The sequence below is a fragment of the Ambystoma mexicanum genome, chromosome 2p (assembly GCF_040938575.1).
Source record: "Ambystoma mexicanum isolate Mex_15411 chromosome 2p, UKY_AmexF1_1, whole genome shotgun sequence".
NCBI classification, from domain to species: Eukaryota; Metazoa; Chordata; class Amphibia; order Caudata; family Ambystomatidae; genus Ambystoma; species Ambystoma mexicanum.
This window is the reverse complement of record NC_090923.1, coordinates 64,967,701-64,992,525: the sequence shown is the minus strand read 5'-3', so window position 1 is coordinate 64,992,525 and position 24,825 is coordinate 64,967,701. Positions and strand designations below refer to the sequence as shown.

The following is a 24,825-nucleotide window of genomic DNA, read 5'->3' as shown; positions in this document are numbered from 1 at the left end:
ACCACCCATTTTTCAAAGCAGATGTATCATGATGACTCTTAAAAGCACTTGCCACCAAATAGCTGCGGCCGCGGCCATGCACAGGTTAAAAAATGTTTTATTTATGCCAAAAATTGGGTTTACCTTTGAAACACATGTATGCCAGAAATGGCTGTCTTTTTGGAATTCCAGGTGTGGGATGTGCCAAGGTCCCGTTTTCCAAACTAGGATTGGTTCTATAATAATTTCATTATAATAATATGAACAATTTGTTTTTCATATAGCGCTTGAATCTAAAGCGCTTTACATGTGACATGGGTGTCACTGCCGCAAGTAAGTGGTGCAGGATGATGCCTGTGGCAGGGCCTTTACTTCATACTCTGCAAAGCTTTGATCAATGTGTACTTTTGGTGCATTTCAGAGATCGCCTCCTTTTGATAGAGTAGGTACACGGGGGATATAGAAAGCTCAGTGAGTTGAGCCCATGCTAACAGTAAGTGTGTTGATCCTGCAGCCTGTTTGTTGCTGGTTTGAATCCCATCAGTGCCAGCTCAGAATTTCATCCGTCCAATGTTAATACATTGAGTAACATGTCGTTGGGGAAGAGGAGGTTCTGTTACTCATAGCTCTCGGATATGGACATATGATGTTTGCAAGCACTATACAGAAAATAAGGGCATGAATAATTATCATGTTACCCGGCACAGTTCTATAAAGATGTGTTTAATATATACTGTCAGGCCTACTTAGCATATGCTTTGGCGCTTTGCAAGTCTGCTTCATGAAACACACCTAAATGGCTTTACTCTTCATAGAACTCAATGCTGAAATGCGTGTAAGTGCACGAGCAGCTAAATAGGTAATAGGTGGAGAAATGGTCTACTGTCAAGATTGGAGACTGTGGAACCAGGCCTTAATCCTGCTTTTTCTACTTGATCAAATTGTGGGATCCTGGAAATAGGACTTTTACCCCAAGTGCCTAATTTGCATTAGTTGCTAATATTTAGGGTATAGCGTTCTGTCATCGACAGTCATTTTTACGACTGTTTTTTTTATGAGTACACTTTGCCGAAATAATTCATCGACATTTTGGGTGCTAGGGGAAGGGAAAGGGCAGATACGGGTTGGGGGTGTCGGGAGTAGTTAAAAATAGGTGGAGGAAGGGAGGTTGGGGGTTGGGAGGGGAATGAAAATTTCGATTATTTATTTCGGCAAAATGTATTCGTAAAAATACCAGTCGTAAAAATGACTGGCGATGAAATGACATAGTACCAATATTTAGATCCCCTGGAAATGATTCCAGTCAGTTTGAACTCTGCAAGTATTCAAGCTGACTCGTTTCTGCACCATTGGGGCACCCAAGCACACTTGCCCCAACTTGCCTTCCTAACCCCAGCCCTTGTTGCTATCCCTGCCTGCAGCCCCCCTTTTTTAATCTACCTCTGTGGATCAAGCAAGGTGGGGCTAACTGGCGCAGATCTGTGCCTGGGAAATTAAGAATATATTTGACATATAAAACTTCCTTGTAACTAGCGCCCAGATGCCTCCAGGCTTTGTGCGCTGCTATACATGTAAAATAAAATGAAAGGCGTCGGAAGCTGAATTTGTCTCATTTTTAAATATGCCTGGCAGGTGCGCTGCCATTGCAATGTCATGGAAGCGCCTGATCCTGAAAGGTTGGGATGGCATATGAAGGTAACCACGGTGCCAGGGGTTCCTTTGGCATATCATGATTGCACTGAAGACCTAGCGAGGCAATACCCCATTTAGTATATGGTTGCTCACTAAAAAAAGATCTAATGGGCGTTAGTGTGATTTGTTGTTGTATTCATATTATAATTTGTGTTGACGTTTTTGGTGTCCTTTCACATGGTATCATCAGGGTCAAAGGTCACGGGAGATTATTCACAGCGCGTTGAGACCACACCAATGGTGAAAGGCGCTATTCAAATGGCCATTAACATAACATGATGCAATCTGGGCCAAGAGACATTGGGTGTCATTTTCTGTGAGGTAATCAGTTTTGTGGTATCATTGCCACTACCCCCAGCATTTTAGTGAAATGTTGATCCTGTGGGGGAACGGAGGTCGCTCCAAATTGTGCATATCGCACGCACCCACTTCTGCAAATAAAATGTACAATTTCCAGAGACCTCCTTGGGGGAATACCGGGGATAATTCAATAGAGCAGAGGGCAGGTGTGCACAGTGCATCACACCGGAGGGTGTCTGTGGAAGCACATGTTTTCATGTAAACCTTCACTAACTGCTTGGACTCGTATATTATCTGGGATTGCCTCCTATGTGACAAACTTCCTCAATACCCAGAAGTTCCCTCACACGGACAGGGCGCGCCTTTTATTCTATGTTTCCCAAAAAATAATGTAAGAGCACTACAGGTAAGGTTATAGCACCGTCACACTGTTTTAAGATGGTTGGCAATAGATGGGCACCGGGCATGGCTTTAATTGATCAGGTGCCCCCTGGCAGTGTTGAAAACTACCTTTGAGCCAGGGAGCTCCCCGAACTAGTTTCCCCTCAACCTGATTTCCCTAATGGCTAAAATAAAGTGTAAAGATGATGTATGACAATACTGCCCTTTTCCAGTAGATGGCACTATTAGCCATGTTTACAATTATATCATCAGTTCAACACGGTACGTGCTGAGCGGCCTTGTGCATCCCTCGAGTATACTGTCATTCAAAAAACTGATTATGTTAGTGTTTTGGATGACAGTGGATTCAAGAAATGCAGGTGGGAGGTGTTGGGTCCCTGCATCCTGCTTCCAGCCAAAGGGGCACCTGCACTGAAGGGACACACAGCGTGACAATGGCCCGTGCGGAAAGCCCTGCTCCAAAATGTCCTGCTTGGTTAGATATAGAATTATTCGTTTTCTAACACTGAAGGGTATTGAAAGTATAATATAGAGAATGCATTATTTTATTAAATCACTCTTCTGACAAGACTTCAATATTTGTTTCCAAAAATCCAAATAAGTTCAGATGCATGGATTTCCTTCTGAAGAACTGAGGCATTAGGAAGTGAATTGCTCTATTTTAGCAATAAGCCCCGAGCAGGGGGGGTCATTACAACTTCAGGTAATGCCCCGGGGCCCATAGTTACAGGCCCGTAGTACCTTCTCCCTTTCCATGGCGGGCATTCCGAAAAAAGTTAACAAAAAAATGGCCGCCATGGAAGGCAGAGAAGGGACTATATGTAGTCCTTTCTTCCTTTCCATGGCGGCCTGTTGCAGATCGAGAGCGGATGCTCTAGAAACAGTTTGCAGCGCCTTCGCTCCCGAAAAGCAGGTAAGTGTGGGGGTGGGAGGGAGGGAAGGTAAATGTGGGGAAGAGGCCGGGGGGTTTAGAAGACCTACCTCATTCCCCAGTGAAGGGAGATGGTGGCCGCCAACCCTGAGATGGCTCAGGGCGGCAGAATTACCGTCTGTTAACGCCTGTGTGCTGAGCTTCCCCATTGGCTGTTAGGCCGCCACACCCCCCTCGCCGGGTACTGATTTGATAAAATGTGAATATCTATCTTTTACTATGTTTACATGTAGTATGTTTAACCCACTGTTTAAAGTAGACCTTGCTCCCTTTGTTAGGCCATTTGTTTACATACATGGGTCCCGCGTCTTTGATGGTTTCCTTCGCTTCTCTGAGGCTGAGATTGTGCCAGACATTTCTAAGGTTCTGCCCGCGTATATCATCAGGAGGCCTGGAGGGCCTGAATATGGTTTCATGTCATATTTAAAGCACCTGCACATGTTAACCACTTTCTCATACATACCCGGTTCTGGCATTGCTGATTGGTGGTAGGCAGCGGGGTCGCCGTGGAGGGGGACTAGGGGTGCTATAGACTTGGGGTTTTGATTGTGGCCCCGTATAGAAGCTCAGGGTCTACAACCAAAAGGCTAGCTACCCCGGAGTCCCGACAGTCCTGACTTGGGCCCGGGCCCTTGCCTCTGACTTGGGCCCGGGCCCTTGCCTCTGACTTGGGCCCGGGCCCTTGCCTCTGACTTGGGCCCGGGCCCTTGCCCTTGCCTCTGACTTGGGCCCGGGCCCTTGCCTCTGACTCACATCTTAGGGTAATCCAATAATTGGGTAACGCCTGCCTTTTCCATAGGTCAATAACTCCTTGCCTATAGCGTTTTAGGGGGATCTGTGTCCCTTTGTTTGGGTTTGGCCTATGTGTCCTGGCCAGGGTTTGTTTAATTAAGTGTATGTTCTCAAACTACACCCCTATTCCTGTGTAAACACACACGTGTATATTAATTATACATTGTTGTTCAATTTCTTTCTGTTGAAAGAACTATTGCGTTTTTTTGGAGGGAGGGTGGTATACATTCCAAAATCTTCAGTTTCCTTTTTTGTGTGTGTGTGTGTGTGTGTGGGGGGGGGGGGGGTGTGTCTGGGGTTATGTACTCCACTCTTCTGTTGTAGAGTGGCGTCTTCTCTACTTTGGTCACGCATGCTCATCCTTGATCGTGTAACCCCCCTTGCTGGTCCCCCCCACCCTTGATGTGGGACGGGTCCCACCCTTGATGTGGGACGGGTCCCACCCTGTACCCCTTCTCCATTTCATTCTCTTGCTTTTGGGGACCCCTGCCTTTCTGTTCAGCCTCCCGCCATGAGGGCATCATTGAATGGGGACGAACGAGACCCCTGGACGGACCTGAGGCCTCCCCTTTTGTGTACCTCCTTTAAATTCCATCCTGCCAGAGATTTCTGACACTGCCCCCCTCCCATTTCTTCCCCGTCCTCCATCTTAATTGTCTGTTTCTCCCAGCAGGGCTCATCGCTGCTGCTTTGTCCTGCGGCGGAGGTTCATCGCCTTGCTCTGCGTGTTTTCCATATTATGTAGGATCAAGCAGCAATAGAGGGAGACAAAATACTCTCACCCTTTTCAGTCCGTTTCCGGCATCCTTCTTTTTCAAAGCAACATTCAAGTTACCCTCTTTTTAATTATTCGTTATTAAAAAAAATAATGTAGTTAGTGCTACAATGTACACTAATCTATGCAAAGAAACTACTCTTTGGAGTAACCTGAGGCGTCTGAATGAACAAACGCGTGTGTGTGCTAGAATGACAATACATGTTAAGACCTGTTTCAAAGCTACCTCCATCATGTGATATGATTGGTTATTTATAACGTTAATACCCAGAGGTTTCTAAGCGTGGACCCGGGGCTCGAACCTGTGTTGCTCCGTGTCGTCTTGCTTCCAAGGCGAGCACGTTGCGTGTTATAAATTAATATATAGATTATAGCATCCAAACATACAAGGAAATAAAAATATAACTGATGAGTGATAAACACCTACAAAATATACATGTATGTATTAATATCACACAAAGCAAGAGCAGGTATGAGGTAATTATGTAACATGATTTTCAGTCTCTCTTAATGTGTTACCTAAAACCTGACCCTAATAGGAGGAGCACTCTGTCCCTCCGTGATGCCCTCACCCTGGGTAGAGCTGATGTAACGCCTATCAGGATAGGTAAAGGAGTGAACTTACCCTATTGCTACAATGAAAATGATACTTTTATTATAAAACAGAATCTGGGAGCCTGTCCCATGATTGCGAACGGCGGTATGCTGGAGCAGTTCACGTTTGACTGTTCAGGAGATGGTGCAGTACCATATCATTTATTAACCCTCCGTGAAGTGTGCTTCACCTTACCGCTAGATGAAATAAAATTGGAGGAAGTGAGGACACTCTCACTTCAGAGTTTTTCTTTGTGATTAATACGTGAATTACTTATTTGTCATAAGCACAACGAGGGATTCACAATATCAATTATTGCATCTCTTAGGCCACTAATTGTGAAAAACATAATAAATGTAATTAAGACCACTGTTGTGTCATAGAAACACTGGTCATTGATCGTAGTTGTTTTTTTGGCATGTATCTACCCTAGTTGGCGATATCCGCATAGTGTCTGGTCGACCGGTTTCAATGACTTGTTATTGGAGTCATCTTCATCAGGGTTGATTTCTTTGCGCTACGACAATCAATCGTCCACCCGTCAAATTCGGCGGGGCACCCAGCATGACCTTATTCTGGTTTTCTCGTGTGTTTTTATTTGTAGTTTTTTATGTAGGTATCTGGTTCGCCGGGGATCCAGTTTTATTCACGGGAAGAAACTTCTGTTCGGGGTCGATGTTGATCTTGAAAGTCTGCCGCTGCTGCAGGTTCTACCGGGACCCACTCAGTTTAGGAGTGCGAGTATAAGGGCAGTGCTGGGCTGAACCAAGGGACCACGAGGGGCGAGTCTAACCTACAGAGTAGGGTGCATTAAAAAAGGGGGAGGGGCACACATGGGCTGAAGACCCTCATGCTCTCAGTTCATCTTATAGTTGGGGAAAGTATTAAGTATTTCTTCTGTTTTGTACGTAAATAATTCAATAGAAAGACACGGTTCTTGGCCTTTCTTAAGTACAATTGGGTTCTAATTTCATTTATTAAAACACATGGCCTCTTGCAAAAAAAGAGCCCATTGAGGTGTCGGATTAATTGGAAATCTACATTTTTACAAAAAATCCTTCACGTAAACAATTCTGAAGACCGCCCATAGGCCAGATTGAGGTTTTCTGAATTTGTTTGCAAAGTAGTTTCTTTTTTCATTATGTATTTTTTATGTTATTGCTGTGCCCTTAAACATTTTGGCCAATTAGGGACCATAAAATAACCAGATCAAATGCACAGATGTGATCTAGTGAAATCCACAACCCAAGATCATGAATAATAGGAGAACCTCAACGAAACATTGAAGAGATGCTTGTAATTCCGAAATGTGCTGCCCCTGGGACGCTTCTCTCCTCCCCGTGCAATATGCAGAAGACTGATTTGCAACCCTTCTGTGCATTTCTTTGTATGCGCTTTGCTGCTGGATTTTATCTAGCGCAGACCTAGCTGGGAAGGAAATCAAGAATTGCTTACTCACCACCAAATGATATTTTTATTAATAATCAATTTGTTTTACTCAATCCACAATCTGATAGGCAGCATGGGTTCTAGAATGTGACTCAAAACCCTATGCCACTAAACAATATAGCATCTTAAAGATCCTTATTCGTAACAACCCAATGCGCCACATTTTAAATTGTTATGATCTCCAATGAAAAAGAACTCAGTAATAAGTACTACTAGCTTCTTGTAGATGCACATTTAGTCTTTACTTTGTAGCCAACACCAACACGTGTTTCGACTTTACAAACAGGACTTCATCAGGGTATTTCGGCTGCTCAAATTTGGAATCTTCCAAACGATTTCTTGTGAATCTTCCAAACGATTTCTTGTGACATTGTTTACGTTCTGCTCTAAACTTCTTACTCCGTTGCATATGTTTGGAGGTTTCTGAACCAACACTGCTCAGCGGCAAAAACTCTAATTTCAAATGTAGATCATACACCTTAATAGATCTTTGTAAAGTTCATGGGCATGATTCCCACCAACAGTTGTCCATTAATGCTCAATGCCATCCCTCTATTCTCAATTGTTGATCAGACACCTTAGTAGGTCCTTCGACAAGTTCTTGGGGATATTGCCCACCAACACAGGTCCTAAAATCAATCAAATGATCATTACGCTTTCATTCGGCTGCAACAAGCTAGGAAGTAACGGCGCGATGAACAAGAAGGGGATATGATGAAAGGATTCAGTCATATGGCCACGGTTAGGATAGACTATTGAGGGTACACTTGGAAGGTCAGGGAGGTGTGGAGAGTTCAGGCAGGAGATCTCGGCAAAGTCAGACCTATTTTTGATCGATTGCTCGGTGGATATTTCTTATCCCGGCATCGCTGCAGTGTGAACCAATGGTGTGCCAAAGGAATTCCCATCCCTCAAACTGGAATGAAATGGGTTGTTTGGCATAAAGAATCAAAAGCAGACATAGGGGTATTCCAGAAATATGGCTTTAAAGCGGAACATCTATAATATTAGCGCCCCCTGCATAGCGGAACATCTATAATATTAGCGCCCTCCTATCGGTCGTCAAAGTAATTACTACATTACATGTGGTATTTCTGCTGGGGGGGGGGGAAGATAGGAGACCAACACACCCATAAGTAGAGTCTCAGGTGTTAGAGAGGGTAAGGAAATGGACCATGGTGGTGGCAAATCCGACGCCTCCTCTTGGCTCCTGTGAAATAAAGAGAGATGTGGTGGGTCACAGTATCAATGGGCAGGATATCAAATCTATACTAGAAACCATGTACCTATTGACATGATATGTGACCTGCTCTAATTATCTTATGAATACACATAGGTAGCTCGAATGTAACAATGCACAGTTCAGAGGTACAACCAGGCAGGACTCTAGGGTAATATCATGATTCTGCAATAGTGAGGCACTTATGTTGAACCCATGTCAAAGTGTTTTGCAGAAAGATGCTCGAGGAAGAATTGTGTGAAGAATGGCAACACGGCAAGGTTCTTGTTGCCATCCATGGATCCGCAGTGGCTCGAAAGCAGTGAGAAGTTTAATAATTCCATCATCCTCGGGAACAAGCAGAGGCCTTCCCTGATGGGACTCTTAAATGGCGCCTAGCAAGTGCCAGATGTATTCACTGGTGTTCTAAGGTGTGTTTTAAAGGGCCGCTGACCAGTGAACATGGCAAGGTGTAGGTATAAGGTGGACACCGAACCTTCAAGAATGGACGTCATTGCTGCCGTAGTGTTCGATTTAAGTTGTTGATGGCCCCACAACAGCAACCAGATAAAAACCCATCGGAATTGGGAGCAGGCTCCGGGAAGTGTAAAAGGACTTGGGTCCCAGTTGCCTTACTAAGGACTAACTGTGGATGCACTCTCCATGAACTGTGATTGTAAAACATACACAACTATGAGACACTAACCGAAGGGAGTACGTCTTGCATGACAATGGTCATTGTGTGAAATGTCATCTGAACTTATAATTGATATCATCAGCTGAGAACTAATACTCAAACTAACCGTTGTAGTTAAATATGTATGTTTCTGACAAGTAAAGTGCCTAGCATGCAATCCAATTCTAACAGTTTTTCCCTTATTCTTTTCCAGATCCTGCTGATGAAACTGCAAATACAATTCCACGCCTGGGGATTGGCACAGTATCCCCACAGACCTCTTCCAGCCCTACCGCAATCTCTAAAATACCCATTACTGTGCGACGTGGACAAATAAGGGTAACCACCCAACGAGCCCTCCAGAGACCAAGACTCGTAGACGCCTCCCCCAACGTGTCGGCCATGTTCCCTTCATTGGCTCCCCCATGCATGGGAGGTCGTGGTGCATGCGAGTTGCTTGTGTCGAACAGGACGCTTCTACAGTGGAATGACCTGAAACGGACCTTGAGCTTTGCGTGGGAGCTGCATGTGTACGGAACGGCTGTCCTCTACCTGGTCTTATCCATAATTGCTTTAATCAATTTGATAGGGTCACCAATCCTGCATATCTTCAACTTACCATACATCATGGCCTCCAATGCTCTGCTGGTTTTGGTGGGCATACTCCGTGCTGTCTTCTTCTTTACGGACCCCTACGCTACCAAATCCATGCTGTCTCCACAGATGGCTTTGGTGTTGTACAATATCACCTTCCCGCTCATCCTCACTACGTTCGCCGTTCTGGTCCTACTGATGCTGAACATGGCCGAACTTCAGATGCTGCCTCCCAAGATTCAAAGCCTGCCCCTGTTAGCTGTGGTGGGAGTCGTTCATTTCATCGTATTATTCAGCTCGGATCTATTTTCACACTTCCTGAACCCATCGGTAAATGTTGTCCTTCACATCCTGTCTGCTTCTTGGGGAACCTTCTTAATGGTGGGGAACGCTGTGGCCTACCACCAGCTACGAACAAGTTCAGATGATATTGTGAGTCGTGCTCAGATGGAGTCCCCCGACTCTGATGACAATCTGGATATGCAAGTCCGAGGGCGCAATCTGAAGTGTTTATTCACGACATCCCGGGTCCTGTTGGCCTGTAGCGTCTTTGGCTTGCTGTGCTGTGGTTGCCAGGTCTATGCTGTTCTGTGGCTGTTTCAAGTCTTCGGGAGAGTTCATGAGTTTTCGTGGTCCTGGTGGTTTCTGCAGTTCTGGTATCGTATTTTCGAACTCGCCCTCTGCTTTGCCATGCTCCTTGTAGCCTCACACCCATTCTGCCAGAAGTGTGGCAGCAACGATCATACCTGCTGGGCCAAAATTGTTCAGTTTCTCTGCACCTATAGAAAGACTGAGGTTCCGGAGTACCCCAACAACTGCTATGACTGGGCAAATAGCCACCAGGACAAGTTAACCAACAATGACATTAGTAAGAACCTCATCCGCAACCCGCCAGAAAGTGTTCCGCTCAGAGCCCTCAAAGATAACAATGAAAATAAAGTCCTGGTTGGGTTCTACAAGAATGGATCGTCATCGCCACTTGCGAAGCCAAAGCCGGGCCTTGTGTTTGGCCCAAAGACACAGAATCTGGCCATGGGGCGCTCCCACACCAGCATTTGCTTCGAAAAGGATTCCATGCTCTCCCTTGCGGACCTTGAATTCAGACCTCCATCACCCATTAACTTGAGCCGAAGTATTGACGAAGCTTTGTTCAAAGAGCACCTGGTCAGGGACAGCATATTTCTGGATTCGAGTCTCCAGTATCCGAGCTATCTTTCGAGGCAAGACTCCTGCTCCTCCCTAAAGGAATGCTCAGCCCTCAACCAAACTATCGATCCGTTGATTTCCTCTGACTTGAAACTGAGAAGAAACAGCATCCCCGACTACATGTATAGCCTGGCCAGGTGCAGCTCCGTCACCGATGTCAATTCCCCGAGCGTCAGTCTCCCGCAAAGCAAGGACCTTCCGAACGACTTGACGACCGAGGGAGCAGCTTCAGGTAGTTCTCTGGACAGCTTTTCGAAAGGGTCAATTAAGATCAGCTGGAACCCCTGGCGCCATGGTCTGTCTTCTGTGGAGAGCCTCCCTCTTGAAGACGCCCCAAGCACGCATCTCCTCGCCCAGGAGGGCAATAAGCCTGCTCCCGCAGAGGCTAAAGAACCTAAAAAGGACAGTGCAAAAAGTCTGATCAAGATAGGCCAACCGACTGATTGCCACAGTATCTCCAGCGACACCATTGAACTATAGACGGTTTTGTGACGGTGTCGTGGTCTACTCTGAGTGGAAATGCAACCATTCCTTCCAAGTATTTGGCATTGAAAAGCCTCAGTTGGAAAACCTGTCGGAAAGCTCTACATTCAAAAAGAGGTTTTGTTTACGCGCTTACAAGAAAGACAAAAAACAACAACTTTGTTTAGTGTTGGGAATAAACTGAAGTAGTGAGTGGGGGAAAAGCCCCACTCCTGCATCTGTGAGTGCCGAAGAACGAGTACACTTGTCTAAAGCACACCTGTTCCATGGGAACGTTGGAACGTTCTAGTTTTGGAATAGCCTCGTAAATATTTTTTATAAAAATATAATTGTATGTATATTTTTTCCCAGATAAGATTATGCGCATTGTATTGTAGCCTCATCCAGCGAAACGAATGGAGGAGCGAGTTACTGTCTGGCTCCTTGACGTTTCTCAGATAAACAGACTTGGGGGTCCGGCCCATTTTCCCATGGGCCGGATTTGAGAAGATGAGTTCTGTGTGAGAACCCAGGTAAGTTAGTAGCACAGAACATGTAGTTTGTGAAACCATGACGAATGCACTTATAATATGCTCATTATAGGGTGATGGCATAAGTGTTTACAGCACTTCCTGGATGTCGTTTCTCACTGCCAGCCTTCTGCAGTGCTAAAGGAAGTGCGTGCCAGCGGCACTTGCAATGATGCAGTCTCCTCTGATGGCAGCGTCTGCCGTAAAGCGAGAATTGAAACGACGTGACGTGAAACGACGTGACGTGCACCAGCGTTGAGCAGGCTAGACTGACATTACCACATGGACTGCTCCTTCGCCCCTAGCCATATGTCTCTATGCACTGCTCGTAGATTCTGGGGGGGGGGGGGGCGCTGTGCTGTATGAATCCCACGGTGAAGTGTGAAAGGCGTGTTTGAAAAATGTTTGTTGTGGGATCAACAGATGACTCAAAGCCATATTCTATGTGACAAGGATTTTAATTATCACAACAAAGAACAAGATTGGATTTCTCTTACACGCTACCATCATGAGTCCCATGCAGTCCTTATTTTTCTGTTGTTGATTTTTTAAAATTTGTTTAGTGTCCCAGACTTCTTTATTGACTGATATGATCAGGATGTGAGCAATGCATCGGACACTCCTAAGATAATTTGCAGAATCCGGTTGGGCAGTGGGTTTTTTGGGCTTAACCACACTTGGGCATCCTGACACCTTCTAAGCGTAGGCTCCTCCACCAAGTCAGGATTCTTTTAAGAATCCTGGCTCAAGACCACTCCTCCATCTACCAATAACCTTCTTGCTTATCACTCCTCCTCTAATGGTTATCTCCCCCTTCCATCCTCCAGCTGACTCTTTCCTCGGTTCCTCACTAATATACAACACACTAGCTCCTTTCACTCCCCTCTTTGTTGCTCCTCCACATTCTCTTCAATGTTCTTCTGCATTTTGTTAACCCCCCCCGTTTATATTTTCCATCTCTTCCCCTTTGCTCCAAAATCGCCTCTTTCACCGCTGCGCTCTCTAATCTTAGCACCTCCTTTCATCTCCTCTGGTATTTCATCCTCTCTTGGATGTTCTGCTCAGCACACCTCTGCTTGTTGATTATCTAGTCATCCGCTTCTCTCTTATGCTTCCCCCCCCTTTTCTCCTCCTTGCTGCTCTGCTACGTCTCCAAATCCCAAACTCTCCTGGTCATTTCTCACTTTTCCATATCATAGAGGGTCTGCTCGCTGACATGGTAACTGCATAATTGACTTCAGCTGGAGGTAATTCATGACTGAGCTCTGTTATTGGGCACCTCGCTGAAGACTCCAACCTCCCCCAACCCCTGCTGTGGTGAATTGTGGTGCAACATGGATCCATGGTCTGAGGCAGCTGCCATCTTTGCTTCATCCTGCTGGTGTCAAGTGAGGTACCGCACCATGGAGGCTTGTGTTTCCGTTTCCATGCGGTTGGTGTTTGCTAGCTTCTGTACTTCCAGCAGGCCTCCGCTAACTCCCACAACGCAGGCTGAATGAGGGATTGCAGCTAGTGAGCACGGTCTCTGATCGAAGCAAGCCAAACTCAGGGTTTGTTGTTGCTCGTGAGTGAAAGTTTATGCCGACATGTTAATGCCCCCCCTTACAAGGACCACTCAACATGGGCAATAACAGATTCCTGGTAGAGGATACGGGTCTTCACCCAGGCTAAGCAAGGGCTTTCCAGGGCGATATGCCCACGGATGCACAGCATGCTAGCGTCTGGAGATTTTTCTCAGACTAAGGTGCCCTGCATTTCCTCTTCCCTTTCCAATAGTAACAGGAGGACTTAAAAGCCCATGCAGTCAGTGTCCTATTTCTATGACTATCTGTTCTCCTACCCCCCTCGTGCCTGTTGGTCTTTGCGCCACTTGGGCGATCACCTAGCACTGTCCCAGCCTCTCCAGAGTTATCAGGATCGGCTCCTTTACAGGTCTTGATGGACTAGGGAGTGGCTGAATCTGTGTTCCTTCTCCGGTTCCTAAATCACAGAGCAGGTGGTGGCCACCAGGCCCGCTGTGCTCCCCTGGTGCATCTGCAGCCTGACACATGGGACTTCATCATACAGAATAAGGTTCACCTAAAAAACATTCAGCAAAGGGGAAAAGTGTTAACATTTTGGGAATAAAAACAGAAGGTAGTGCTGGAAAGAATGGGCTTATGTGGGTGTGGGACTTCTCCTTTCCCTCCACCACATTGAGGACAAAAGAAAAAAACACATATTTACTCTACCAAATTGACAAAGATGTTTTCATACAAAAACTTGTTCACTTATTGACATGAAAGCAAATCCCATACAAGCAGACAAGGCTTCATAGAAGAGTCTGTTGAATGGATGGACATGTTGCTGTCAGGGGGCACCTCAAAGAGAAAGACTGAGGCAAACTGAAGTAATGTCTACCCAGCACAGGCACGGGCTTATCAGAAATCCAGGATCTACAGGTACAAGTGGCAGAGTTACCCTCTGTGTCTGTAGGGTTGGGTGTGCCTGGCTCCTTAACACAGCAAGGATTTCAGTTCACCGGGCTGTGCTATATAAGCTCATCCTGTCCGTCAGTCCTGCCTTCGTTTGAAAAGGGAATTCTAGGTGGTCTCAAAGGATTTCAGGCAAATAAATCAGTTTTTTGCAGAGACATTATTACATTGAACATGCAGGGGACAAACCCGCAACCCCGATTCTTTTATTTGTTTTTATTTTTTAAAACTTTTTTTTAATTTCATTTTTTAACTAGTTGAGTAGGGGACATCCCCGCAACCCGTCCCCATACATAATGTCACCAATGGCTTTTCCTGGCAACATTATGTATGGGGACATTATTACCTGATTCCATAAAATCTGCGTGACATACACAAAATACACAAAATTAAGCATCAATGACTGGCCAGTGCTGTTATTTCACTCCTAGTCAAAAAGATCCCTCTGTCGCATGTTACATGATAAAGGTCATGCTGGGAAAACATAACCTACTTTTTCGCCCAAAGTATTTCATAATGAAAAATATGTACTGGACCGTCGGTACATGTGGGATATCCTGCCTTCTCTAGAAATCAATATTGCCCTTTAGCCAAAATATAGCCTTCTGCTTGGGGCTTCAAGCAATATTATACCCTTCGGGCAACATTGAATTCTTGGGGTGCGGTCATCCATGTTCCATACGCAGTGCGTATTTGTGAAGGTTCTCATATAGCGCTCTGTGCAAACTGAATTACCAGTAAATCCTTGGGAGAAGGTGAGTTGGGCATTGGTGATCGGCGTTGGACTATCAATACTGGGTACGCTGTACGATTGCCGGTGAAACTCTGCGAAGGCTTAAGCTGAAGTAGAGGTGTACATTGGTCAAATATTGTTCAGGAGGTTTATTGATAACTTCAGTTTTACTAATGGCAAGAGAAAACCACTATCGGAACAATGCTAGCTAAGAACCCTCCGGTATAACCACACATACAACCACTGGGGCGGAAATGAGGCCCTCCAACCATTGTTTTGTACTTGTGTATAACAGGCAACCATGTGTATCGCTCACTGTGAAGGAACTCTGAGTTTTGTTTGACAATCGAGTGCCATTGTGGCGGCAGAGTCGGACACTTGACTCCCTGGTGTTGACCAATGCTGGCTCCTTCACGCCGTCTCTGTGTATAGTTCCCCAATGTACAGGGTATATACCTTTGCCTATCGGTACAGCTTGGCAGCCAAGCGACTCTAAACCTGTGCCAAAAACAGATGTATAAATAAATGATATATCAATCAAACACGGTCTTGTCATTTTATTTAACCGCTTAACTTGCTTTCTGTCCCGTATTACACCTTATTATTGTACGTTTTTATCGTACCTAAAAGTTTGCATGTACAAAAAGACCTAAAAATGCTACCACCAAAGGTTCAAACACCAAAAGTTTGTACCTTTGGTGGTAGCATTGTAGGTAAGTATAAAAAAAAGAAGACAGCCAGCACACGCGAATATATATATATATATATATATATATATATATATATATATATATATATATATATATATATATATATATATATATATATATATATATATATATATGAAAAAACCAGGGGGTGCGTGGGTGTCCCCCCAACACCCCGCTCACTATACTTTATAGTATTCTGAGTGGGAATTGTGGGGGACACCCCTGCAGCCCCCGTAAAAAAATTAAAACATTTAAAAAAAAGAAAAGGTCCATGTGGCGCAGGTTCCCGATCACGGAAGTGAAAGGAAACTGGCGCCGTAGGGTCTCAGCGTGAAGAAAAAGGTAAGTAGGGTATGTTTATGTTGGGGGTGTAGGTGGGGGGGTGTCGTGGGTGCATTGTGGGTGGGGGTATGGGTATGTAGGGGTTGTATGTGTGTTCACATGGAAAATGTGCAAATCTGTGGTGGTTCACACATCTGTCATGCAAACTTTCCGGCCGTGGGAAAATCAGCCGCGGTCGCATCACGTAGATCCTTGCACCTCCCTTATCAGATTTTACCACGTACGGTCCAGGCCGTTTCCAGTCATTCCCTTCACTTTAATGGTAACTTCCAGCCTTCCTTTGCTGGGTAACCACAAGCCCTCTCTGTTGAGTCTGTTATGAGCTGGGCAATCTAGTATCACCCCCTTCCCTAGATTTCAGAAAAAAAGTCACTTGAAGCCACAGTTGTGGCCTACAGAGGCATCCAGGAGTTTAACAGGGAAACCTCTCCAATGAGGGAGAAAAGGCAAAAAACGAATCCTGGAATGGTTTGGCGCCAATTGAGAGATTGAGGCTACAAGATCAAGTGTCACTGATATAGAGATGGCATCACATTGTGAGGCAGAAGACACTTCTACTCCCTCAATGGGCACTACAGTGGTGATCACCGGCCAATGACCTGAGAAGATGAGCACAGTTCCACAACTCTACTGGATCAGGCAAGGCCAGCAATACATTGTGTGCACTGGACATTTCCCAGAGTACAACCCCGGGCTCCCCAACCCAGGTGATCCTCCCTCGTTCATCTACCCCCAGGGTTGGAATCTGAGACCGCCAGCCCTTCCTTGGCCACCTGAATAAGGGATTCTTGAGGTCGACCTGGGAGAATACCCTCTGTTTTCTCACACATTATAGAATGGGGCCATATAGAGTAGAGATCATGGAACCTGCAAAGTCCTCTTTCGAGGGGATTGGGTCTTCCGACGTATTCCATATCTATGACAGTAATCACCACAGCTGTGCTGCTTCAGAAAATCTTTCTGCGTCCTGCATCGATGACGTCGATACGCTGTCCTCGAGGGCCTCCGTCGAGCCGACGTCACTGCATGTTATAAGTAGGACGCACAAAGCCCGTAGCCTGAGTTTCCGTTTTTTCCGCGAACGTGTTCGCTTCGGAGATCTCGGTGCGCCTCGACTCTTTGGAGTTTCTGTTCTTTCGGTTCTTCGAACCTGTTAGTTTGTGAAGTCTTCTCGATTTGTCTTCCTCTTCTTCCACCCCGCGTCCGGGCTTCAAGAAGTGTGGGGACTGCGGGTCCAAGATGTCGGTGACGGACTTGCACAATGCCTTCCTCTGGTGCCTCGGGGAGGCCCACGACATGGATGATTGTGTTGACTGCGAGTCGCTTACGTCCAAGGCCTTGCGGGAACGTAAGAAGAAACTGTCGGTCGGTAAGGTGTCCAAGCCCTGGAAGGCAAGGTCCACTGGGCTTTCGACGGACGATTCGAGGGGCGACTCTCCGCATCGTAGTCGTAAGTCTAGGGGGTCTCGGTCCCGTAGTGGGACCCGCCACTCCTCTGCCTCTTCGAGGCACTCCTGGAAGAGCCGTCATCGGTCGCCTTCCCCGTCCTCATCCGAGGACTCCGCCCGTCGGAGGGTTTCTTATCCCACCAAGCGTTCCTCTCCGGAGGAATGGGCTTCCTTCGGGAAGAAAATGTGGGCGATTCTTGAATTGCAGGGCTCCGGTCCATCCGTGCCTCCGAGTGGGGTCAGCCGTGACCGTACTAGAGACACCTCTCGTACGCCTTCAGGCTCGGGTGGTCGGCACGATTCGCAGGAAAGGTCCCGGTCAGACAAGGGGAATCGTTCTAGTCATGCCCGTTCCAGGTCCCGGTCCTCAACACGCTCGAGCCTGTGTGCACCTGTGAAGTCTTCGAAGAAGACGTCGACGCCGAGGTAGTCGACGGACTCTCTCGAGCCTCTGCCTTCGAGGAAGTCGTAGACGCCATCGGCACCCAGGCTGTCGAAGGACACGCTCAGGGCTCTGCCCTCGACGCCTGTGTCGAAGCTGTCGATGCTGTCGGCGCCACGCTCGACGTCGATGCTGTTTCACTCGACGCCCTCAATGCCTTTCGAGGCTGTGGTGTCGGAGGTACCCCGTGGCACGGGGGAACCCCCTAGAAAGGCTCTGGCCAAGGCAAAACATATCTTTCTCCCTTATTCAATGCCACCTTCCAGCCTATGGAGTAGATTTCCGAGGTGGAAGAGGGTTCTGAAGATGGGTTGGTTCCTGACACAGTATCAGATGAGATTCTTTCTGGTCATAGCGAGATTGAGGACCTGCGTCAGTCACTGCTTGACGCCAGTGGTCTGGACACCTCTCAGGAGGTGGAGTTCTGTAGGCCTGAGCCTGGCACCCATGCTGAGTCATTGTACTGGTGCCTTATGTTGAGGGTCACGGACTACTTGAGGTGGTCGGCGCCCCCAGTTGATTTTGTGCAGGATGACCTGATGGATATCCTCAACCAAGGTCCACCCACTGACCCGGTACTGCCATTCCAGATGGCTCTGCAAAGAAGGGTGGCAGCGGCTTGGACTGCTCCGGAGAGTCTCCCGGCAGTGGGCAAGTCTTTGCCGCGAAAATACCGCCCAGCCAGTAGTGACCCCTGCTACTTGACCATGCACCCCACTCGGAGAGTTTGGTGGTGCAGGCGGCTACGGCCCCAGCAAAGCAGGCGTCGTACCCTACCATCCCTCCTGATAGGGACGACAAGCGTTTTGATGGCTGGGCGAAGAAAGTGTTTTCTTCAGGGGGTATGGCTATTCAGGCGGCCAACTCCGTATGTGCCTTGTCACGTTTCACGCACACTCTGTGGAACTGACCGAATATAAGGTCAGACTTTAGCCGGGCACAGGAGACATAGATTCAGCCGTCTCCCCATCCTACATTCTTACAGTGTGTTCTCCATTCTCAATGACATAGGACATTTTGATCTTCAAGGTGTTGGTCAGATACAAAAATGATGAACCTACTTCTTATGTCACTGAGTACAGTTTCCTTTATATAGTGAATTTTTAACTATGTTTTTTCATGAATGGACATCATGGATTGTTATGAAATGAAACAACTGGAATTTCTTGCAATATAAAAAAGCTCATAATAGAAAGTTAAATGATAAATTAAAATTCATTTTACATATATTTTTGAGTCATGTGTTTAGCATCAGCAAGTATGTTGTTTTTCTTAATGGTTGCCCAGAATGATATGTGTTCCCATTAGGGTCTAAATAACCAGTGTACACTGAATTTTCCCTGTACACCTCCTAGATTTATAGAGGGGAGGACAACCCCCTTGTTATAGAACTCTGTTTCCTTGGCAGCTGAACATATTCCCAAAGGGGATGAACAGGATGGTTTTCTTGCTATTATTCAGGATGGCAAGGATGCCATGTGTGAGCCCGTTCAGTCGGGTTTGGACATAGCAGACTGTGTCAGCCGGTCCATGGCGGCGAGCACCGTAATGCACAGTTTTCCGTGGTTGAGGAAGTCTGGGTTTGCTCCTGATGTGCAAGCCAGGCTCCTCAACATGCCCTTTGATGGTGAACATCTTTTTGGCAGCAAGGCTGACGAGAGCCTTGAGAGGTTGCAGACCTCCAAAACTGCAGCGAAGTCGTTGGGCGCTGCAGTCTGCCCACCTCCGCCTTTTCGTCCTAGGGGACAGCAATGGATGGGAGGTTCATTTCATTATTACTTATCCTTTAGTAAAGCGAGAGGAGCTGCAAGTCAAAGGGGCAACCGTAGGAGTGCCAGAGGTGGAAAACCAGGTACTCGAGGTGCCAAGGCCGTGCGAGCAGTTGCCTCATTGCCCTCAGGCAACGCCGCAGCCACTTCAGCTCAGTCATGAGGCCATGTCTCATGGTTCGCCGGTTGGGGGAAGGCTGGCGCAGCCTCTTGTAGAATGGCGTGCCATTACTTCAGATGTGTGGGTTCTGGAGATCATAGCCCACGGTTACTGTCTTCCCTTTCGGCAGAGGCCTCACGACAATCCACCAGGGAATCTCTCTTTGAAGTGTCCGGATCCGCTCTTTGCGCAGGAAATTCAATCCCTGCTGGAGAAAGGTGCCATAGAACTGGTGCCTGTAGCGGAGAGGAACAAGGGATGGTATTCCTCTTATTTTTTGGAGATTGAGACCCATCATGGACTTCCGCGGTTTGAACAAACTCCTCAGGAAGGACAAGTTCAAGATGGTTACTCTCTCAAGTCCTCCAGGCACTTCAACTTCAGGGCTGGTTGGTGTCTCTCGACCTCAAGGACGCTTATTTTCATGTGCCGATCCATCCAAAGCACAAGAAGTACCTGAGGTTCGCGGTTGGCGACTCGCTCTTTCAGTTTTGGGTCCTGCCGTTTGGATTGACCTCCACCCCGAGGGTCTTCACCAAGCTCATGGTAGTGGTGGCAGCACATCTCAGGAAAGGGGGGATTCGCGTCTACCCCTACCTGGACGATTGGTTGATCAGGGTGCGCTCTCCCAAGCAAGTCCTGGATCATCTGTCCGTCACCTGCCACTCCCGCCACAAGCTGGGCTTCTCCCTCAACTTAAAGTCCCACTTGACGCCAACTCAGAGGCTCCAGTACATCGGAGCAGTGCTCAACACGTCCCTGGGGCAGTGTTTTCCTCCCCAGGTGAGGGCTCATCACATTCAGCAGATGGTACAAAAGTTCCAACATGCCCAGAGTCTCCCTGCATTCAAGTTCTTGAGATTGCTCGGCCTCATGGCATCCTGCATTCTTCTGGTGCCAGAGGCCAGGTTGCGGATGAGATCTTTGCAATAGGCACTCAAGCTCCAGTGGTCTCAGTCCTCCGACAGGATGTCGGACCCCTTTCAGGTGCCGTCCTCGGTCGCCCAGGACCTTGGTGGGCCGTCGTAAGCAATCTGATGAAGGGGGCTCCGTTTTGGCTGCCCTGGCCGGAGGTGACGATCGTGACGGACGCCTCCCTCATGGGATGGGGAGCTCATGTCAACGAACTGACAGTGGTCGTTGGTCTCCATCAGAGTCCAGACTCCATATCAATCTGTTGGAGCTGAGGGCCGTCAGGCTTGCCCTGAAGGCTTTTCTGCCGACTGTGCGAGGAATGAATGTCCTGATTCTGACGGACAACACAGCGGCCATGAACTACCTCAACAAAAAGGGGGGGGGTCGGATCACTTCCTCTGTGCAGGGAGGCGATGCAGCTCTGGTTCTGGGCAATCCAGCAGGAAATTTCGATCTCGGCAGCTCATAGATGAAAATGAGATGGCAGACACTCTGAGCAGGCAGAGCGCGATCTCTCACGAGTGGCTCAGGAGATTCTCCTGGAGATCTTCGCCCTTTGGGAAACCCATCAAGTGGATCACTTTGCCTCCAGTGTCCACCGGAAGTGCGAAAGGTTCTGCTTGCAGGAATTTCCTCCAAGAGGAGCCCTAGGGGACGCGTTCGTAGTGGAGTGGTCATTCCCACTGCTGTACGCGTTTCCTCCAGTCCCCGTCATCCCGCAAGTGCTGCGGAGGTTACGGAGGTTCGGTTCCCGGATGATCCTCATTGCTCCGGCATGGGCCTGGAAGACGTGGTACCCGGACCTTCTCAACTTATCCATCTGCCCTCCATGTCATCTTCTCTACCGAGACAATCTGCTCTCACGGGGGGGTTCAGGTTCTCCATCTAGAGGTCAGATCCCTCAACCTTCACGCTTGGCTTCTGAAAGGTTGAGGTATAAGGATTGGGACCTCCCTGAAGACGTGATGGAGGTGTTGCTTTTGGCCAGACAGCCGGCGACAAAGTCCCTGTACCTTTGCCGTTGGAGAAAGTTCTGCGACAGGTGCAGGGTTAAGAATGTGAATTCTTTTTCATGTGACATTCCTGTGGTTCTGTCTTTTTTGCTTTCTTTAGCCCACAGGGGCTTGCAAGTGGGTACCGTTAAAGGTTACCTGGCGGCGCTGTCCATATTTAAGCGCTCGTCTGGGGAGTGTTCTTATTTTAAAATTCCTTTAATTTCTCAGTTTCTAAAAGGGCTCACTAATGTGTTCCCTCTGTCACCTTTCCAGGTGCCCGGTTGGGATTTGAACCTTGTTCTCAAGTTTCTAATGGGTGCTCCGCTTGAGCCTTTACATTCTTGCCCTTTGAGACTGTTAACTCTTAAAACTGTATTTTTGGTTGCGGTCACTTCCGCTCGCAGAGTGAGTTACTTACTTACGCCACCCTTCATTGTGTTTCACAAGGACAGGGTTGTCCTTAGAGTTCGTCCTTCCTTTCTTCCGAAGGTGGTGTCAGAATTTCATTTAAGTTAAATAAAGAAAGAACTTAGGCTACCCCACCTGATACACACTGGCCGGCTATAGGTCAAGCACACATTTGACAGATCTCTTACAGTTAGTCTGTACATATGAGACCACCCAAACTCTTCTACAGAACTGTTACATTTATTTGTATTTGAGTTTAAAACAAATTATATCACACTGCTAATAACAAACAGCCCTTGTTGCTTAGCCTGAGTCAACGTGAAAAGGTTACAGCATTTTTGATATTCCAAACATCCTCATACATTGGTTCATTTATTGTCACTGTTTCATAGTGTGAGTTAGTAATGATTGTGACATCAGATGTGATCTAGTTGACTACACATCTACCTGGTCGACACATAAATGGTGTTTCTGGCATTCAGTAATTGATGTTGAATCTGGTGCCGTCTTCAGGACAACTTCAGTGGACTGGGGTTATCACATCATTTAGGACATCTAAAAAATAAGTTAGTAAAAAATGGATCAGAAAGGGGTAAGTCTCTACAGGAAATTTCTGTATTCGTGTGCATAGACCATATCCTACCTGTGCCGTATAATTTCGGTGTGACAGGTAAGTGTTGAATCCGTTGGGAGTTCTTCACTTGCAGCGCCTTCTGTGCGCTGGGTTTGTTGAGTCCTGTATTACTAGGATGTGCTAGTCAGCTACATGGCTGAAAAAATAGATGGATAAATATCTGGTGAATAAAGCGCAACACTGCGCTTATTTTGCTCATTTTATGAGGAGCCTAGGCTGTAATAGTTGGGTATACAGAACGGCATATTGATTCGTTATTGTGTACAGGCAGCATATCTACTCTGTCTGTGCCTAATAGTGAGGGGAGGCTATTTTTCATTAGCGTGAGGGGTGTCTATTAATGTGGCGGTGTTCTCTCTGGCTGCAAAAATGCTTGCGTCTATTGTGGCTAGAGGAACCGCTTTTACGCTGATCTATTTCATAGTCAGCGCGTCGCATCATTGTGAGCTTATCATGCTTGTATCATGCAGGGACGGGGCTTTTTACACTGCCCGGCGTGTTGCTCAAACCATTGCATTGCGATGTTAAGGCTACGTGCCTATTGCGTATCTAAACTTTGCGGATGGTGGGGTGCTCACCGTGAGGGGTCTATTTATGTGGGAAAACTCCCACTATTGGCAATAGTAATTTCGCGGAAGGCGAGCGGACGAACCGCTCTGAAGCTGCTCTAATTGCTTACCTCTGTGTCGCGTCGCTATGGCTCGTTGTGTGTTGGGCAGCGTCTGTAGATGCGTGCCTGCGTAGGAGCTGCTTTTTCTGTTCTCAATTGTGCTTGCGCGCCTCAAGTATTGCTGCGAATGCTCCAGTGTGTAGTGTATCTGCTGACTGTCATGGAGAGTGGTGTCCCTGTATTGGGCATAGCTAATATATGTGTATGGTGGATTAGCGCTAGGTATTCACTTCAGAGAACTTTTTTGTTAGCACGTGGTATTACATAACGCATTTTCTACTGCTGACATATTAACATTATCATTAATAGTCATTCATCTCTTGTATTTGCATGCATAGTGCCCGTGTTAAGCAGAGACATCATATGGTGAACAGTTTTGATGACATAGTTACAATGTCACAGTTTTACTTAGACATCCAGGAATCCATTCTATGGCCACATTCAACCCGTTTTTCACCATATCTAAACGGTGTATCCATTTCTGCTCTAGTTGCCTTAGTGCTAAATCTCTGTCCCCTCCACGTGCTTTGGCTTCATCCGTTTGGATAACGCACCATCTCAGTTCTGTGTGTTTATGTTGTTTTTTGACAAAGTGTGCCACCATTGGTTTGTCCTCTATTTTGTTTTTCAGGCAGGACCTGTGCTCACATATCCTTTGCCGGATTTCACGTTTGCTTTTACCTGTGTAATATAGGTTTCATGGGTATCTGATTAGATATACGCTCCATTTTGTGAGGCAATTCGAGAAGGTCCTGTATTTCCAAACAATGCCGTTGAGCGATATTTCTTTTTGGTCTTGAGTAAGGTGGCATACTGAACATTTACCGCAGCGGAAATGTCCTACCACAGGGGGCAGATGCCATAAGGTGTTTGTTGCGGTAGCTGTTGATTTCTCTGTGGGGTACGTGTGTACCAAGCAATCTCTGATGTTTCTACTTCTTTTGAAGGCAAATCGTGGTGTTGTAGGTGTAGAGCCATCTGTCTGTAACAGATGCCAATTTGTAAGAATCGTTTTTCTAAGGGCGTTGCTCACCGGTGAAAAAGTGGTAACGCATGTCATTTTGTCCTTGAGTTCAGTTCTGGTTTGTTTAGTTAGACAATCTGTCCTGTTCCTGTTTCTAGCTGTTTTTTGTGCTTTTCTGACGATGGCTGAAGGGTACCCTCTTGCTTTCAAGCGGTTTTCAAGATCTTTTCCATGTTGGTCATATTCCGAAAGGGAGGAGCAATTTCTTCTAATCCTTAAGAACTGTCCGTATGGTAGGTTTTCTTTTTTATGCATTCTGTTTGGGGTATGCTTGTATACAGGGCTTCCACATCAAATGTCACAAGTATGTTGCTGAGGTGATGGATCATTGCCGTTGTGTCCTGAATGTAGGACTTCATCTTTTTGACGCTTGGTCTGAGGAATATATCTGTGTAAATGGATATAGGTTCAAGAATGGAATCTATTGCAGAGACTATGGGTCTCCCTGGTGGTTTGATGGCGTTTTTATGGATTTTCGGAAGGCAGTAGAAAGCTGGTA

The 24,825-nt window shown here is 46.8% G+C and overlaps 1 protein-coding gene across 4 annotated transcripts in view; it reads left to right on the top strand.

Moving 5' to 3' along the window:
* Positions 1 to 15,351, top strand: part of PRRT3 (proline rich transmembrane protein 3) — a 316,513-nt gene extending 301,162 nt beyond the window's left edge. For all 4 annotated transcript variants that reach the window (XM_069643267.1, XM_069643264.1, XM_069643266.1 and 1 more), the window contains one exon: positions 9,025 to 15,351. In XM_069643267.1, the coding sequence (XP_069499368.1) occupies positions 9,025 to 11,090 (2,066 nt within the window). In that variant the 3' untranslated portion in view covers positions 11,091 to 15,351. The remainder of the gene's footprint in view (positions 1 to 9,024) is intronic.
* Positions 15,352 to 24,825: the final 9,474 nt, after the last annotated feature.